This window comes from Limulus polyphemus, unplaced genomic scaffold (assembly GCF_000517525.1).
Source record: "Limulus polyphemus unplaced genomic scaffold, Limulus_polyphemus-2.1.2 Scaffold254, whole genome shotgun sequence".
NCBI lineage: Eukaryota > Metazoa > Arthropoda > Merostomata > Xiphosura > Limulidae > Limulus > Limulus polyphemus.
In genome coordinates this window covers 297,093-315,707 of record NW_013665864.1, presented here as the reverse complement: position 1 = coordinate 315,707, position 18,615 = coordinate 297,093, and the positions used below count along the sequence as shown (strand labels likewise).

The window sequence follows — 18,615 nt, the reverse complement described above, 5'->3', positions numbered from 1 at the left end:
TTAAACACACGCTATAATTCACAACGAACGATTCACATACTTTACTTACGGTGGTTATCGGTGTCCATAACTTCAATCTCCCTCTCTGCTACTCCAGTTCCGAATCATCCTCTCCTTTGTCTGGTGTGCTTATATACAATCAAAAACGCGCGCGTAGCACGCACTAACGTCTTCGCGAATCTTCTAGACACTCATCACGTGTTACCAGCGTCACGTGACTTCCGCTGTCGTAACACATAGTTCTTGCAGTGGAAGATTATTTTAAATTATCCTATAAATGTATGCAAAGCCCAATACCCATAAAAACAATATATTTGTTTATTTCATCCTAACGTTTTTGCAATCTGCTTTCACTGTACACATTTGTAGGCCAGGTTTACAAATCCTGCTAACTGCACTGCATACTAACGTAAATAATCAACTTACTTGTACAGAGCATCTCAATACTCGCGCGATAGCTAACACAGCTCCAAATACTTCACTAAAAAAGAACACATATTGATTGATCCACTTTTCTGGTTAGAAACAACTCCTTATTTTCTTAGTTAACCTTTCTAATGCTTTGCAAAACCTCGTATGTTTAACTTATCCCTAGAATTTACTAGAAACTTACTGTCAAATCCTTAGAATTTTCTAGGCCTGATTTAACATCGTCATCATAACCTACAGCTCCATTTAACTAATATCTAAATTACAACATTAAAAATATAGTTTATAATATATATCATCTCATTATTTCTTTTAACTCTATTTTGAGTTAGCTATTTCGACGACTTCATTGTACATAATATTTGATTGTATTGTTCTACATGTTGTGACCATTAGAGCGAATGAATCCCGAATTTTATTGTTATAAGCCATCGAGCTTACCACTGACCCATCAGATGAGTAATTTACCCCCTAGTTGTTCCCCTCATAATATTTTGCTTCCATATAAAGAATTTTCTTACAGTATATCGTTTTGGGTTTATTGTCAATACTTGATGTGCGCTTGTCATTTTTACTATCCTCAATGGGATTCTGACGCATCTATGAAAGACAAAGAAAATACATAAATAGGATAGTAATGACAGACCACCGTGTTATTGTATTTAATTTTGAGTCTTGAAATGTACAAGAAACTTTCAACATTTTCATTCTTAAAAGCTTGATTTGTTTGAGTGCAAAGCTACACAATGGATTATCTGTGCTTGGTCCACCAAGAGGAATCTAACTCCGGAATTTAAAGCTTTAAGTCCGTAAGCTTTCCGTTGATAAACCGAGCGACAAGTTTTGTTTGCCGACATTATGAGTGCTGGAATGCCATCTTCTGATAATATATTTTTCATTGCACCCAGTGGTAGGTAATTAATAAAATTTTCTCTCAGTTTTACTAGATTTAAATACTTTCTGTTTGATTTGGAAAGTTGTGAGCTGGAGTATTTATATTTGTATTTAACATAAAATTAATTCAAAGATTGCACCCCACAACGCATTTCTGACAAAGTGTATAAGTCCACTTCTAAGTTCGTAATCTTAAGGCATGCGACTCCCTAGTCTTCAGCGATGTTGTTTATTTTAACGTATACAAATAGTTAAAATACATGCACAAGTTGAAAGAATATTACCGGACATGTATTCAAAAATATTTTCTTTATTAATAAATAGATATAGATAAACATATTGGCATGACTAGCATTAAGTGTGCAATAATTACTTGGCTTAATTTATAAGACAGCTTTTCACATTTTGATATTAACGAAGAGAAGTTAGTCTAGCCAATTAAAAGCAGGAGTGTACTAGCCAAATATCAATATTGTTTGTTTAATTTCTGTTTAAATATTATGCAAGTAAAATAAAACAAAAAATACTCTCTGTGTCAAGAATCCAGGGAAAGATAGTATGCAGCCTAAAGCGTGTCATTAAAAGTTTTGGCTGTGAATATTACTGAAACACTGGCATTAGTACCGTGAAAAAATAATGACGTCATAACTTATTTGCAAATATATACCTACATAAATTTCTTGTTATTTTCTACAAAATACACATGTTTATAGCTTGCTTGTTATCGCTTTTTAGCAGAGCAATTTATATAACTTTATTTAAAGACTCCTTTGTTTGTACTTGCTCATGATTAAAATATATTATGTCAGCCATGACTGGAAGACAGCTGATTGTGGGAACAAGATGGTGATGGTTGGACTAGAGGTGGGAAATGTCTTTGTACAGTTATCAGCATTTTCTTCGTCACCGATAATTATTAAAACGTTTGGGTATGGATACAACCCAACCTGCCTTGCAAACCAAAGACACGTGTCAAATAATTAGAAACGTACATGTGTCGCTGGACAATGACTTAAATAAAGATCAATCAAGGACTACCTTAAGCGTAAGTGACAATTGTGTCAATGGCATCGGGAATGGATGTAGCGTTAGGCCTAAATGTAGGCCTAACGTCAGCTTACATTGTACAGATGAAATTAACAACAGTGTTGGCCTCCAAAGTAATATTCTAGAAATATGCAGTGATCAGGAAAGTCATCATGATACACAGCATACTGAAGTTGAAAGTGAAATTTCTAACAAAAATTGTATAAATTCTGATGTTACTGCTGGTAACACGATTGTTACAACTTGTGAACGAGTGTCAGACTCAAGGGCATTACCACTGGAGCCTGAGGATGGAGAAAAGCAATCTGTTTATTATAAGACTTCTTCAAAGTCGGAAAGAATTAAGACTTGTATACAGAATTCTGTGAGGTATGGCATAATTTTAATGTTTTTATGGGTGATCGGGAACACTGCATTTTTAGCTTTAAAATCAACAGAAATAGAATATAAATTAAGTATAATTATAAAAGTTGATGATAATAGATTCATCATTAAATGGCACATCAAGGTCACTCTAAATATTCCAGTTACATAATATTAATATCACAACACAAGAATAAACAATGGGTTAATAAAATTAAATCATTCAAGGTCATTCACTAAATGTAAAAATCATCTCTTGTCTCCTACATCAATCAAGGTTGACATTGGTCATGAATGATGAAAACTTTGAAATTATGAAAATAAAAACATTTTACAGCTGTTAGTTTTGTTTTGAGTTTATTTACTGTTTTAAGTATATTTTAATACAATGTACAGCTTTGAAAATAAAAGAAAAATTTCTTCAGCTGTATTTTTGTTGAAAGAAAATCAGTCATTTGTTTTCTTACCCAGTGGAACTCAAAATTTGGAAAGCTTTTTATCAGAATATTTCATCTTATAAAACTACTTTTTAGCTTTTTGTTAATGAATATTTCTTCTAAAAATTAAAATACTAAGTCTCATCTTTATTACCACACATCCAGTATCTTTAGCCTAATTAAAGCTTTATTTCAGTGTAAAAATCTATTGCATGTACCATTTCAAATTCCATCTTAGAAAACACCTTTGCAAAAACATCTAAAATTTGGTTCCATAATGTTAAGTACCAAGTGCATTGGGAAGACAATGAAATGATGGATTATCATAAGTCCATAAAAATTAAAGTAAAATGCTTGTTTATAATTTTAAAATGTTCATATCAACATAGCTGATTGATGCAAATGTAAGAGATGCTGAGCATGAATTTTATGTTGAAATAACCCCTGATTCAAAGAACATGCAAACAGTTAAAGGACTAAGAAGATTTCTTTCATCTGCTTTAGAAGGTTATTATGGTTAAAGATAGTCTTTCACATCCATTATCCAGTAAGATATCAAAAAAATCTAACTAACACTACACACCATATTGGGCAAAGTTTTCACAAGTTTTACTTGTCCAGAAATTTTCTCAAAGAAAAAGTTTGTATCTAGGCTTGTAAAAGGTTAAATCTGTTATCCCTTGTATTAAAGATTGTGTTTCCAACCTGTTTTCTCCATCATTCAAACAGAACATGTATGGAAAGGATTACAACAATTTTGATCACCTGTATCAAGTCTCCTCTCAAGTCCAAAACTCCAAAGCCTCTTCCAGAAGCTTCAGACTTAGACCAGATACATAGATATTTCTAGTAGCTTATTTGTGTGTACCTTCCTAAAATATATTTATATCCTTTCCATATGAAGGGGGTCAAAACTCCATGAGTGTTACATTGCATTTGAGACCTAACCTAATTCCTAAACAAGTTTAAAATAACATTTTTGGAAACTTTAGTGGACTGTAACTGCCTGTTGAAAGAAAAGGCGACAGCATTTTGGCATCTATACTGATGCCTTAAGTTCCATGAAACAATAACATTTTTGCTGTAAAACTCGAAATTTCAATAAATAAACAAAATACCTCATTTTGATGCCACCACAGCTAACAGCTAAACACTTAGCAGAAATTTTTATCAATAATCACATTTAACTCATCCTTTTCAACAATATTAATCTCTTATTCAAGAAGTAATTCCCATTCAAGTTTGTATTCCAGATGATTAACAGTTACACTTTCTAGTATTGTAAGTGTGCAATTCATTTTCCATGTTATGGCCCTTACACTAAGACTATTAACATCTTTTTGAAGAAGAAATGCATTCTAAGTAATTCAGCATTGCCTGAATTTTGTATAATCCACAATTGTAGGAATGTTACTGTTCAAATTGTTAGAGTAAATATTGAATAAAATAATCCTAATTAAATTTTTGAAAGACCACACAAATCACATTCTTCCAGTTAGAAGAGTACCTTTTTTGTTCTTTCTACCACAAAGCCAAATTAATATTCTCTTAAACTTTTGTCCAATTCTGTATGTGCCCAACCTAGCAGATAATCTCCTGTGAGACACATTATCAAAGTTTTTTTTAAAGTAACTGTAAACATCATTCAGGTACCTTTGTCCATAGAGATGTAATTTCTTGGTAAGGAAATAAGCACTGTTACAGAACAACCTTGATAATTTTTAATCAAGTGCTTGCTTTTCAAATGTTTTCTTTATAACTTCTGACAATGTATTCAAAGACCCTGCTGATAAGAGAAGTATGAACTGTAGGCTTGTAGGTTCTTAAAACCTACCTGACCTTCTCTTTTCGAAAATAAGTATCATTTTGGGCATCTTTTAATTATCAAGAATTTCTCTTTCTCTTTAAAGGAACTTCTGTGGTTTAAGAATCTTATCAGGGCCAGGAGCCTTAGTCTAAAGAATCTATTGAAGCTTTTATAGAACAATTGCATTTTCACCATAAATATAATTTAAGAAGATAACCTTACAAAAACAGTTAGCTTGAAAATCTCATTTTCTTATTTAAATGTAATAATAAAATAAATACTAAAGTTAAAAAGTGAATATGAAAATTTCTTAGCTTAAAATGCCAAAATGATTTGAAATTTACATATCAGCATATCATTCTAATAGTTACAATCTTGACTATAGGCTGTCTAAACAGTAAGATTTTTGTAAACTCCACATTCAAACCACTTATTTTTCAGTTGCTTCAATGTGGCTGTTAAGCATACTCCTTTTCTGAGATGTTTTAAACCCATGACCTTGAAATGGTTCCTTGCCTCAGGCATTTTCTCTAATAAAGTCTATTTTGAGCATTTCACTTCTAGGCTTAACTTTCTATGGAAATCGTTTCTTTGTTCTTCTGGCTTCTTGGTATAGTTGTTTAGACTTGTACATTATGTGAGTGGTGGTTTTAGAACTTTGCATCTGTGATGTTTAGACCTCTTTCTACCTCTTTCCCCCCTTTTTTGCTCCCTATAACATTTTGTTTGTTGATAGGGTTATAGAATATTTTCTCTTTTTTATAATTCTTCCACTTTTAATGAACTTGCAAATTCTTCTAAGTAGGAAATTGATTTGCTTGGTGAGGGCTGTTTGTACAATCATATTTATTTCTTGCTGCTTGTAATCATTGCATTATACATTATAGAAACTTTCTGGCAAATTGCATCAATTTTGCATGCCACTTCTCATAAAATATGACATCTGGCAATGTCTTTGGCAGTTCTTGCAGACACCTTGGATGATTTGAGTATTTTTGATTTATTTATATTACATCCCACTGGATTGTATCCCTTTGCAACATTCTTTTAGAATTGTCTACATCCTTGTGGCAGGATGTTGATTCAGTGGGGAGGCTTCACCTTCACCACTCATAATGTTTCTCTTAGTTTTCACACTGAAGACTGTTGTCTTACAATTTTCTAGTATCAAATAAGATTTCCTTCTTGATATCTAATCTTATACTGCCAATTTGTATGATTGGAATTCCTGTTTATGTAAATTATTTTCAATTGTACGTCACCTTTGTTCTGGAAGATATGCCTTTCTAGCAGATCTTCCCAGGTCAACTAGCAGTTGTGTTGTGTGGCTAAGTTTTAACACAACATGTGCTGCTTTCCATAAGTTGCTGAAGCCTCACAATCTTTGTATTTTCTGCCTCTCTTTTGCATTTTATGTGCTAGGTGTTTTTTTAAATGTAATTCCAGGGTTCCTATTAATTTGCTGTATTACACATAAGTGTCAAAGGCACAGGGTAGTGGTAGGGAAGGAAGTAATTTTTCTCAATGAATTTCTAAGTTATGATTAGTATATCCATCACTGTCTGTTAATGTTTGGAAATGATCCTAAAAACTGTGATTGGTGATTTTTAGACAAATGTAGTACATTTTGTTTGACATGTGCAGTTGCACATGCATACGTAGGCACACATACAAATCTAATTACCCATTCTGTTTGTCACAAACATCAAGGGCTATATTCAGCCACACATCACCAATACAATTTTAAATACTCGTGGGGAAAGCAGAAATGTATTATCTACAGAAATGTTTGAGCATCATAATAATAAATATATATAGTGTTGTGATTGTTCATGAAGCAGAGAGAGAGGATGGCAGCCAAAGGCAGTAAAATCGAATTGACATCATTTCAAGATTATGGGAAATTAAAGGTTGTTGGTTAAAACACGATAGAAGGAGGAGAGAGAATATATTATCCTGAAGAGGATCCAGTTGAAAGCAAATAGAATCAAAATTAAAAGGAACCCATTGAAGATATCAGTGCTGTGTAGTTTCTTCTTTTTTATAGTGTTGATAACTACTAATGTGGTGCAAACATTAATAGCTTAAAAAAGTAAATATTTTGTTGCTATTTCACTCTTGTGACATCTCTTTAAGCACCTGTGCAATTTGCATGTGCATGTGAATCACCACACGGTTTTTCACACAAAAAAGGCCTGCAAAATCAATTAATCAAGTATATATATATATATATTTGTTTTCTGGTAAAATTAATATGTATATGAAGAAAGCAGGTATTCGTTACACTTATTTTACCAGTGAACTTTAAAAATCATGAATATTAAGAGTTGAAAGCTATAATATAAACAAATAGGATGTGTATCCTATGTTACTTTCAAATTCATTAAGAACTTATCACAAATAAAAACCATTATCCAAATATGTTACCCTCTCATTATTTAGTCCTTAATTTTTCTTTTTTGTTCCCAGTGCAAATCATTTTGTAAATGTTTTATGAAGATTGCTTTTAAAATGTAATAATTTAAAATAAGTTCATATGATGGATTTTATCTCTTGAAATATAATTGCCAATAGGCTAGAGATATCCATTGAATAGTGATTGAGGAAATTATGTGCTGCAGGTACAGATTACAACCTAGAAAGCTTCATGATTAGTGGTATATGGCCATTATTAATCATTAAGTTCATTAATCAATTACATCAACTAATTGATTATTTTCACAAAACATGGATAGTTGGAATAACTAAAAATAATAATCAAAAACATGAATTTGATTAGTTAATAATTTTTGTTATATTAATTGATTTATTGATTATTTTATGTAATGCTAATCAATTATACAATTAATCTAGTTAATCCTCCAGCTCTAAAATGTATAAACCAAACTTCATGCCTTAGAGCTTAACATTTTTCTGTTTTGATTTGATTACCAGGTTAGATGTTATCCATACAGAATTTTTGTCATGTTAGGAACAACTGAACCAGACTGCAAGAACATGTCGTGTGTTCCAGCTGTTACAGGCATATACTCTTTCTTACTTTGAGCACTAGGTCTTTGTGTCCAAAGCTGACTTTAACATAGGACCATTGTTTATTTTATAATATCATAAGTGTTTCCAGACTTTAGATCAATCATTATTGGAAGTTATTAAAGATTTATTTAGGTTCATCTTTGTGCATTGTCACTAATGTTGTTTTAATTTCCACACACTTTTCTGAGACATTAGAAAGATTTATGCTGATGAGTCATTGTATATTTCTATCAGTTAATCTACCAAATTTTGAGATAATGTGACCGTTAAGTTAATCATATAAAACCATGATTAATTGGAAGCATTAATTAGAACAACACTATTGTCTGCTGTGGTCAACAAATTTTCTATGTTGCACTCAAATGTTTCGATAAGACACTAAACATACAAATGAGTGTCAAAGAATTGCCAGTATTTCAGATAATATGTTCATGTGTGTCATAACTAAGGTCAAAAACATGGCATATTGTATGTAACATAGCTGTAGGAAGTGCATAATGTTTATCTTATTTACTTACTAGCTGTAATACCCGGCCTCTGTATGGAAGTTATGTAAATTCGTGATTAATGAAAGGTTATTTTAGGACATGAAAAGTTGCTTCCCTTATATGTAATTCTAAAAATGCAAAAATGCTCAAAAACTGCAAAGCACAAAATTTGAAACCACAAGTTTGCATGTATCTCCGCATGAATCCATCAAACCTTCATGCCAAATTTGGTGAAGATCCATCGACGGGGGGAGAAGTAGTGGTAAAAAACTCTAAAATGCCCATAAAAACTGTAAAATGCTAAACTGAAAATTTGTGTGTATCTCCCTATGGACCCAATGAACCTCCATACCAATTTTGGTGAAGATCCATCCATACCCTGCGAAGTAGTTACATGGACATACAACAGATAGTACTTCTATATTTATATAGAGTAGCTGGAGTACTCTTTCCCTGGATGGAAGTTATGTAAATTCATGATTAATGAAAGGTTATCTTAGGACATGCAAGTTGCTTTCTTTATATGTAATTGTAAAAAGCGCCCATAGAAGCTATAAAACACAAAATATGGAAATTTGCATGTATCTATCTCCCCATGGACCCAGAAAACCTCCACACCAAATTTAGTGAAGATCCATTTAAAGGGGGCGAAGTAGTGGTGAAAAACGCATGATCGCTCAAAATGCAAAACTGAAAATTTGTATGTACCCCCGAATGGACCTAATGAACCTCCATACAAATTTTGGTGAAGATCCATACAAACCTTCCGAAGTAATTACATGGACATACAACAGACAACTATTATATTTATATAGATGCAGAAAGTGCGTTAAATACTAGAAAGATATTTCAAATTTTCTGCAAAGAAGATTTTGCTGGTTTTAAATTCGTTGTGTCCAAGTGATCCATGGATGAAAGTGTTCTTGCTCTTTCTACCATTCAAAGAGTCCAGATTTCGTGAATAAGCCGAGGGCAACCATCTATTTCTTTACATCTCTATAATCACGAACTTTTCTCTGAAACGTCAACCTCTTCAACATTCTTATTTCTGTTGTAACATATAAGTGTAACATCACTGAAGACCGTCATTATCATCAGAGACAATGAAATACAGACCATCGTTGTTTGAAATGCTTTCATTATCGACTGACAGCCTTTCCGAAGATAGATGCTGAGTTCAAGAGCATGTTCAGATTGTTTTCGTTGCCATGGTAACTATCTGTCGATGGCCATAACTAATAATCCGCAAACGAAGTCTCATGCTACGTAAATGCACCTCATCTATGGCTGACATTTCTGTCTCAATTTGAAACTTTTCTCACTTTTCTATGCATGTGTGTGCGTATGTATTATCCCTTTTATTAGTATTAACAACCAAAATACTTAACAAGCAGAGTTGGTCATGATTTCAAACGTTTTAAGTTTCAAATTTTAAGCTTGAAATACTTGGCAAAACAAAATATATCGGTTGTTACTTTATATCTAAATTAATACTGACTAGGAGTTGGTCACAGTACGTATAGGTTTTTTTAAATGCACTACACTCACGCCCCTACTTTTATTTCCTGACATATAATTTGCCTTTTCCTTTTGTTCACAATGGATTTCATTACTAAAAAACAAACAAATTCAAAGTTTACTTATCGATACAGCACTGTTTAAACAGATATAATTAGATTTGAAACAAAAAGTAGTTTTAAGAGTAATAGAATTGTTTTTTACAAGTTATGAGAGAGGAGTGTGTCGAGAAAGGACTGACACATCTCTAACCTACGACCAACCTAGAAACACTAAGTATATATTATACTTCTGGTATTGAATCATTCGTTTGGAAGCATTAAACTAGAAATTTAATTTCTAAAACAACTGGTATAAACAAGATGTTTTTCTTACCTCATTAAACTTGTAGTTTAAAATGAATTATTACTAGTATGTACCTTAATTTCTCTAGTCACAAGAGTATTTATTGTCTACAAATTACTCGTGTCTGATGAAACTGACAGCTCGTTGGGCTTCGTGTTAAATTTACATGTATACACAACTTATTTTGCATATTAAGATATGGGTTATTTATATATCTATATACGTATTGTAAGTTTAGCATATTTCTTCATTAGTTGTCATGGTGACTATGACGTTAAGTATGTTATTGTTTAAGCATATTCTGGTAGATGCGAGATAGAATTCATGCTTTTATTTACCTTTCGTACGTAGATGACAAAGTCAGCTGCCTTTATTTTTCTCCAATACTTACAGAAATCGTACGGTTCTTTAGTGCAACCTTTTCCGTAAATGATCCAAATCCAATTCACATCTCCTTTATATAAGCTTGCATGTAAACCTAAAGCTCTTTACGTCCATTAAGTAATAGACAGGTATTCGTTTTATGGCTAATGCATAACTTCGTTAAATAACAGTAAACTCAAACTCAAGGTCTTTGAAAGTGGACTTTTGTATTCTACGAGAGCCTTGTGCTAATTCAGTACACACACACACACACACACACACATATATATATATAAATTGTAGTTTCTCGTTTTCTCACTAGACATTTAAAAAATCGGAATAATATACTTGACTGTAGTATAATTTCAGTTTCGTAATCTATTGTATGAGACTATTATACAGCATACATGACAAATGTACTTTAAGAAATACTAGTTAATAGTGAAATATAATATTTAGGTCAGAATCAAGAAACAAATTTTTATAATTGTTATGAAGGGTAAATCAAAACCATTTGTTCTTTATGTAAAGTTAGACTTAGAATCATTCAACCCTCAAATTACCAACCTGCTTTTTTTACGGTTCACTTCCAGTGTTTATACTCGTAAAGAACAACAGAATATGCCAAAATATTCGTCCTTGTCGTAGTTGTATTACACAGGCTGTTGTGAAGCGGTGACTTGTGTGGATACTATATTTTACTGAAGAAATGACTTAAGTTGAAGGCTCAAAAACGGTATAACCTGTTTAAAAAATTTGGTGAAATCGTCAAATTTCTATGTGAAATACATAGGATACCCCAGAAGGGGATTAAAGAAAATGTTTGTTTTCAATGTATGTGTGACTCTTGGATTATTTCACATACAAAATCGCAGTGAAATGAACAAAGTGCCAGAAGCTGGTACTCATTGAAACAAAGGAATACATTAATTTCAATATATAATTATATCTTATCCTTCATGAATTTTCTTTTAATCCATTTCGTTGTAGCAATCTATTCTGTTAAGCTGTATGTGGCCTATATTCAATCGAATGGGAAGATGTCACTTAAATTATAAAGTTATTAAAGCAGTGATTTGTCTGCATTTTCTATGCGATATACAGAATATTTATCATAAGCGGAATTAATTACCACATGTCGTTGGTCTACATTAGTTCGAAGATAATGAAGTTCAGAATTAATGTTTCCGCTGTGTAAATAACCCCACATGTATTTTACGTTACGGAACCGATGTGTCATATAAATATATCTATTATCGTTCTTTAACTTGTTTAATCTACTGAAGGAATCAAACATTTACTTATCAAACATAGTGTATTACTAATATAGTTTTGCTAAAGGTTACTCACAAAGTTTATTTAAGAGAAAAAGTTCTAAACTTCAACAGTTTTTACTTTTCCGAACTTATTAAACAGAAAACGTTAAAAGGTTTTTGAAATGCCGCCATTGACGTGGATTTGTTGGATATAAATGCTCTTATTAAACGAAAAGCAAACTCAGTGTAATGATATTCATAGTAACAATTATGATTTCACTATTTCCAGATGACTAGCTGTGTTTTTACAGTGTGGACATAGTAAAAATATTAGTACAGAGCTTGTGGTAATGTTTTTTTTTCTTTGTATTCATACTCGAGAAATGATTCTAGAAGTATCGGAAAGTCTCAATTGGAAATGTAGAAAACATGGCAAAACTCAATTAAACACATCATACCGTGCTGTAAAGTTGTGATACACCACAAAACTAAAACAAAAACAGCAACAACACAGCATGCCATGGTGCAAGAGTTGTGATACGTCACAAGACTCAAAGTATGCCTTGCTTTCAAAGCTGTAATAAACCATAAAACGCAAACACGCTATACCATAAGCTTTGTAATACCATACATAACTCAAATACAATATACCGTACTGCAGAGTTGTAATAATAAGCCACATAGTTCAAACACAGTGTGCGAAGTTACAGCGTTGTAATACGTCGCAAAACTCAAATACTGCATGCCATGCTGAAATGTTGTAATACTCAAAGGATATTTTGCTGAAATGTTGTAATACGTCAATTCAAACACTGTATGCCATGCTGTAATGTTGTAACAAGCTTTGTCTTTTAAAAGTGAAAAAGGCTCTTTAAAATTTCGTTAGACAGACCAATGGTTGCATGCAACAAAACAAAAGGAAGTGAAACAGCGATAAAGAAAAACAAAAACCTGTATTATCTCGAGTTCTGATAATTCAAAGCCATATTTAAAACATATTTTTGACAAAAAATCTTTAAAGGTGTATATAATGCATACAGAAAAACTAATCCTCATGTAAAGATTTTTATGGTGATTTCTTTGTACAGGTATAGAATCTGATCTCGTGCAAGATATACACATCCAAAAGTTTTCAAAAGAATGAAAATTAATTGTTTTAAGACTTATGGAAAATCTGAATTTATATGATCGATAAAACCTATTCAATTGGTCGTTGAACAAGTTAAATTATGACCTTTATTTTGGAAATTTACTCTCTTTATACCTAATCGTACTATTGCCCCCCCCTAGAAAAAATAATCCTAAAACTAACGGTTAAAGTAACACAGGTCTTATGTCGATTTTTTTTGTTAGCCTCATAAGACTCTAAAGAAATATTCTAGGTACACTGAATGGTACGATTTTATAGTCGACATACCACTCATCCTTCATCCGGTTGATGACGTATCGGGCAAGCCAAACAACCAGCAGAGCATGTCGATGGAAGGCGTCTTGTTTTTCCTTCCTATTGACGACTTCTGAAACTCTCTGTACAAACACTAGAGTCATTATATATGATGAAAAGATATTTTTTTTGTGATCTCCAAGTTTCCACGCCTCACGTAATCTACCAAACTTACTTTTAATGATCTCTTTTCGATCGGAAATTCGTTATTTACACTACTAGCGTTCCTTCATTTCCCGGCAGTCAATGACTGGGGAAGATGAGGTAGCCATTCTTTGTGGCTTTCAGAAAACTGATTGAGTCTGTTACTCTAAAACTTCCAGAAATAGTGCCATAAGTGACGATGGAGGTCAGTGGTAACGTTAATACTAGGAAGCTAAGAACTTGATGAAGAGCGAATATTTTCATTTCATGAAATATCCATATTAGTACAAAATAAACATTTTCAGAAATAATTCATTAAAGACGCTGAAAATGTTCACAAGCTACATGTTGAACAATTAATATTAAAGATTTGACACATTGAACCCATTTTGTATCACATTGTCAGTCGTAGTATTAGCTAAAAATAAATAAAGAGGTTGCTACCAATGGGATACTTTAGTTTGTATATATAAGATTATAAAAGTGTTATGTTAGATAAGTGTTAATATGGATATAACCTTTTTTGTGTTTGCATTATATGGAGCTGAAAGAGTATAAATAATTCAAACAGGCCAAGATATGTCTTTTTTTTATAGAATTTCAATATGTTTTTTGTTTCCAGTTTTCTATTTTCCCATAATAGTTGCCTAGTAGAATCTGATAGAGAGACTTCTCTTAATTGTTGACCTTAAAGAAAACCAGAAGATTTAGATATTCAAATATTTTGAGGTTATATTAATAATAAACGACATTAAGGTACAGCTTGAAACCAAATATTATGAAGCGTTGTTTCAGAATTAGAAGTCACTCTACCTAGCAAAAGTTTAAGTTACTGTTAAAGTCCATTATCCGGACAGCAACGTATTCAGAAATGTCGACCGATGATTACTGGGTAAAGAATAATTTTTATACTCAAAGATTTCAAGCTAGTACCGCATTTACTTTTTACCTTAAATTCTCCGCCACTTGACATTTGCATGTCTACAAAAGCAAGTATAAAGCTAAAAACTAGCATGTTGTATAAAAACTTTTACATCTTGGTCAAAGCAGCCTAACTTGATCTTGTCCGACAGTGGCTTAATGGTAAACTTTAGGGCTTATACCATTATAATTCGATCACAGTTCCAAACACAGTAGAGACAGCCCATTGTACAGCCTTGCTCTGAAAGGAAGGTTTTGAGGAGCTCACTAGATTTTGACTGTGAAATACAAGATAAGCTCGATAAAGTTATCCATGACGTTTACAAATATTTATACAACTTTGAAATAACAAAGATAAAGACGAGGAAAAAAGTACTAAAACCTCTCATGTATTATCTTATCTCGACAATTTTGGTCTAAACCAAGATTTAGAATTTTGGCAACAAGTAGCACCACATGGTGTCGTTTCAATTATTGTATTTCCCACAGTCGAAGTCTTACAAACTTGAGATAAATTTCAGTTAAGTTTTAAAATACAAAACGGTGACTGCTTACCCAGAAAAATATAGTTTTATAGACAAGTGTTATAATGTTTAAGATCTTTGTGTCTAAAAAATTCAGATGATGCAAAAGCTGTTTGAAGATATCTACAAAGTCTACGGTTTACAGCTGCACCTGCCGAATTCCAAAGTTTAACGAAAGAAGATGACGCCTGAAGAAGTTCACTAAGGTGGGATCACATGTGCAAGGTATGTAGGCCATTATACCTCATATCATCGTTTCGAAATTGAAATGTTTTAAAATGTGGTACAATAATCTATGGTGACATTCATGGACGACGAAGATTGAACAATAAAAATCAAACAGGTATAATAAGGCTACGAAAGGGAAAATATTTAAAAATATCTCAAATATTATGCTAGGTTAATCTGGCAGTTTCAGGCTCACTTAACACTGTAACTAAAAACAAAAAGAAGCATAAATGAACATATTCACTAATTATGCATGTAACCAATATCTAATCAATTATTGTTTGAAATATTTTTCGAAAGCGTTTTAGCAGAAGCTTTTCTAATATATCATATAATAAAATGACCGTTAATCATTACTGCACATTTTAAACAGTATTATAAATACAACAACCCCCCCTCATTCATAATTCCGAATTGCACTTTCAAACACTGCTAATTCTGTTGGTCATTAACAACTAGGACTGGGCCTTAAGTGGATGATAATCCATTTGGTTTTCTGAATTTACAGATGTGTTTATAAGAGTAGAAGATAGCGTTACTTATTCCAATTTCTTTAACTTCAGACTTCCACCTTCTACAGGTCATTGACCATTACCGGTTTGAATCAAACCAAGCAACATTATTACTTTTCTCTATAGCTTCGTCTATTTGATCTTTAAACATTAGCCTTCTAGAGATTAACCATTATTTCTAGCCAAATGCTCTAAATTCCTTGCTATCAAGCCTGGCGGGATGTCAAAAGCACGTCGTTTGTTCCTGTTACTGGCATCAAAGGGTTAGCTCATTTTGCTACAATGTTTGCTGTAAATCTTCCTCCGTACTCTGCCCACATACAGGCACTCAGAATGGTAACAGTTGATTTTAAACTGCCTTCTTTCACAGAAAATCTCAAAAACGCGAGGCAGCTCTATGAACTATAGCACAGATGGTGCTAAGCACTTTCTCTTGCCATAAACTCAAATCATTATATTCTGTTCAGTTCTTTTGCTACTTTTCTTCACCCTCAAGTATTAAGACTTTATATACATTTTTAAGCGTCAATAACGCTGTTATATGTGAAAATAGTCGTAAGCAGCAAAGTAAAAGTATTACACGCAAGAATATCTCAATATTTTAGATTGTGTGTACTTTATAGATGACATTTAAGCCCTTGTACAACTAACACTGTTAATGGGCTCTCACTTCTTATATCACTGTATATAGAAATATATGTAGGCTACTTTAATTCCAACATACTGAAATCAGAGCGTTCTAGAAATCTCAGGGTTTTAGATGTTATAGTTTAAGGTTTACATAGTTAAAAACAAAATGAATAGCTGTTATACACAAGGAGAGGTAACTAAATTCACATTAAACTGGCATTATTACATGAAGAAAGGAATAATTCATTATCAAGAAACTTACAAATCATAAATCCAGCATGATGATAGAAAAAAAGTATCAGGCATTAACTCAACAATAACTTCCATTTCAAGAGGTAGTGCTTTTGCAACATTAAAGCTGTTTTCGGCCAACAACAACAACAACAACACGATTTTTAATTGTGCATCAAATACCAATAAACTGAGAAGACTATATAGAATTGAGTCAATCCCAGATTTAAAAAATAGAAATTTAATATTGAACTTGTGCCTCTATTTTATAATGCTACTTACTTGCTTAAGTATACTTAGAAATACGTTCTAAATATACGTATACATTCATATCTCGAAAACTAGCTTTCATTTTATGCGTGTTATATGTTATTCTGTTGAATGAGCTTGTGCGCGTGTGCAAATGAGGATCGTCACGAACAATAAAATGCGTTTATATTGCGATAAAAATGGGCTTTATAACGATGTAATAGTGGAACCAAATGAAAACATTATAAAACTACTTATATTAAATGTAGAATAAACAGTGTGCCAGAAGATGTAGTGCTTAAAAAACGACATTACATTGATCAGTATGAATAATGCCACCATAATGTCTAACTTTCAGATTAAGGCTTTGACTAGGTCTTTCAGTTATAATAAGAACTATTTATAGTCAACCCAAATTCAGTGTGACTTTTTCTAAGTCTTCTTTGAAGGTTTTAACCGCTTGGTGTAATAGCGTAACTGGACCTTCCATCCAGGAATATACAGGAGGAATTCATTTGACTCTGTTTGAATACATTACACTCGGCAATGAAACTTAGTAATGAACAGCATAGGATATCATCAGTGAATCTGAGCCATAAAACAATCTTGATCAAAACTCAGCATCTACCTGAAATATCCCTTGCAGGATCTCTTGACTGGGCAGATAGAAACTACCTATTATACGTCCGTCTGTGTGTTTACAATAAATTAATTGCTTAACTATATGCACCACAGACGTAGTGTTTTTATTTTGAACGGTGAAGATGACCTTAGATTTAATTCAACAGCGTTTGTTTGTTTGAAATTATGCACAAAGCTACACAATGGGCTATCTATGCTCTGCCCACCACAGGTATCGAAACCCGGTTTCTGCGTTGTAAGTTCGGAGAAATACCACTGTGCCACTGGGGGGCTAATCCAACAGAATTCTCAAATATGTTATTATTATTGCTAATTACAATAGCACAGATAGACACTACGATAATATATAGTCTGGTATTTAGTTCTTCAACATCTACAGTTTTGTTTTTGTGTAAAGCTTATTTTATTGAAACTGGACTAAGCTGCGTTTTCATTTCCCTGGAGGGATTCTAGCCCCAAAATCTCCTCTTTGTTGACATTGTTATTATGCATTATATCAATACCAAAAATATTGAAACTACTCATATTCTTCATGGAACAAAGTAATAAAAAGTAACTTGAGAAACATTTGGCACATTGCTAACTTTTTATAGAACAAGTCATTACAGGTAAAAACTTGGAAGATTAAAGTATATCTAGTCATTTTATTACACTGTCAAAAATATATCTCTACTTGCTTTTTCCTAAACGTAATCGCTTCTGCCATTTAACACTGGCTTTCGATGAACCGGCGTTAAATTTACAGACTAGCGATGCTAAAATCCGGAGTTCGAGTCCTTGCGGTGTTCCGAGCACAACTACCCTACAGTGTAGCTTTTTACTAAAAACAACAACTTTCAAAATCTCTACATCAAACAAATACGACTTGCTACACATTGTGTGCATAAGGAGTTGCACAAATCCACAAAATTAAAGTACGCGAGTCTATCTCATCTTTGTCCCGGCATGGCCAGGTGGATAAGGCGCTCGACTCACAATCTGAAGGTCGCGGGTTTGAATCCCCATCCCACCAAACATGCTCGACCTTTCAGCCGTGGGAATGTTATAATGTGACGGTCAATCCCACTATTCGTTGGTAAAAGAGTAGCCCAAGAGTTGGCGGTGGGTGGT

The 18,615-nt window shown here is 32.8% G+C and overlaps 1 protein-coding gene across 2 annotated transcripts in view; it reads left to right on the top strand.

The window, feature by feature from the left end:
• Positions 1–2,082: 2,082 nt before the first annotated feature.
• The window catches only part of LOC106478835, an 86,209-nt gene continuing 69,676 nt past the window's right edge, over positions 2,083–18,615 (top strand). For both annotated transcript variants that reach the window (XR_002609994.1, XM_022382508.1), the window contains exon 1: positions 2,083–2,739. Coding sequence is in view for 1 of the 2 variants with exons in the window: in XM_022382508.1 (XP_022238216.1) it covers positions 2,255–2,739 (485 nt within the window). In the remaining variant the exon portion in view is untranslated. The remainder of the gene's footprint in view (positions 2,740–18,615) is intronic.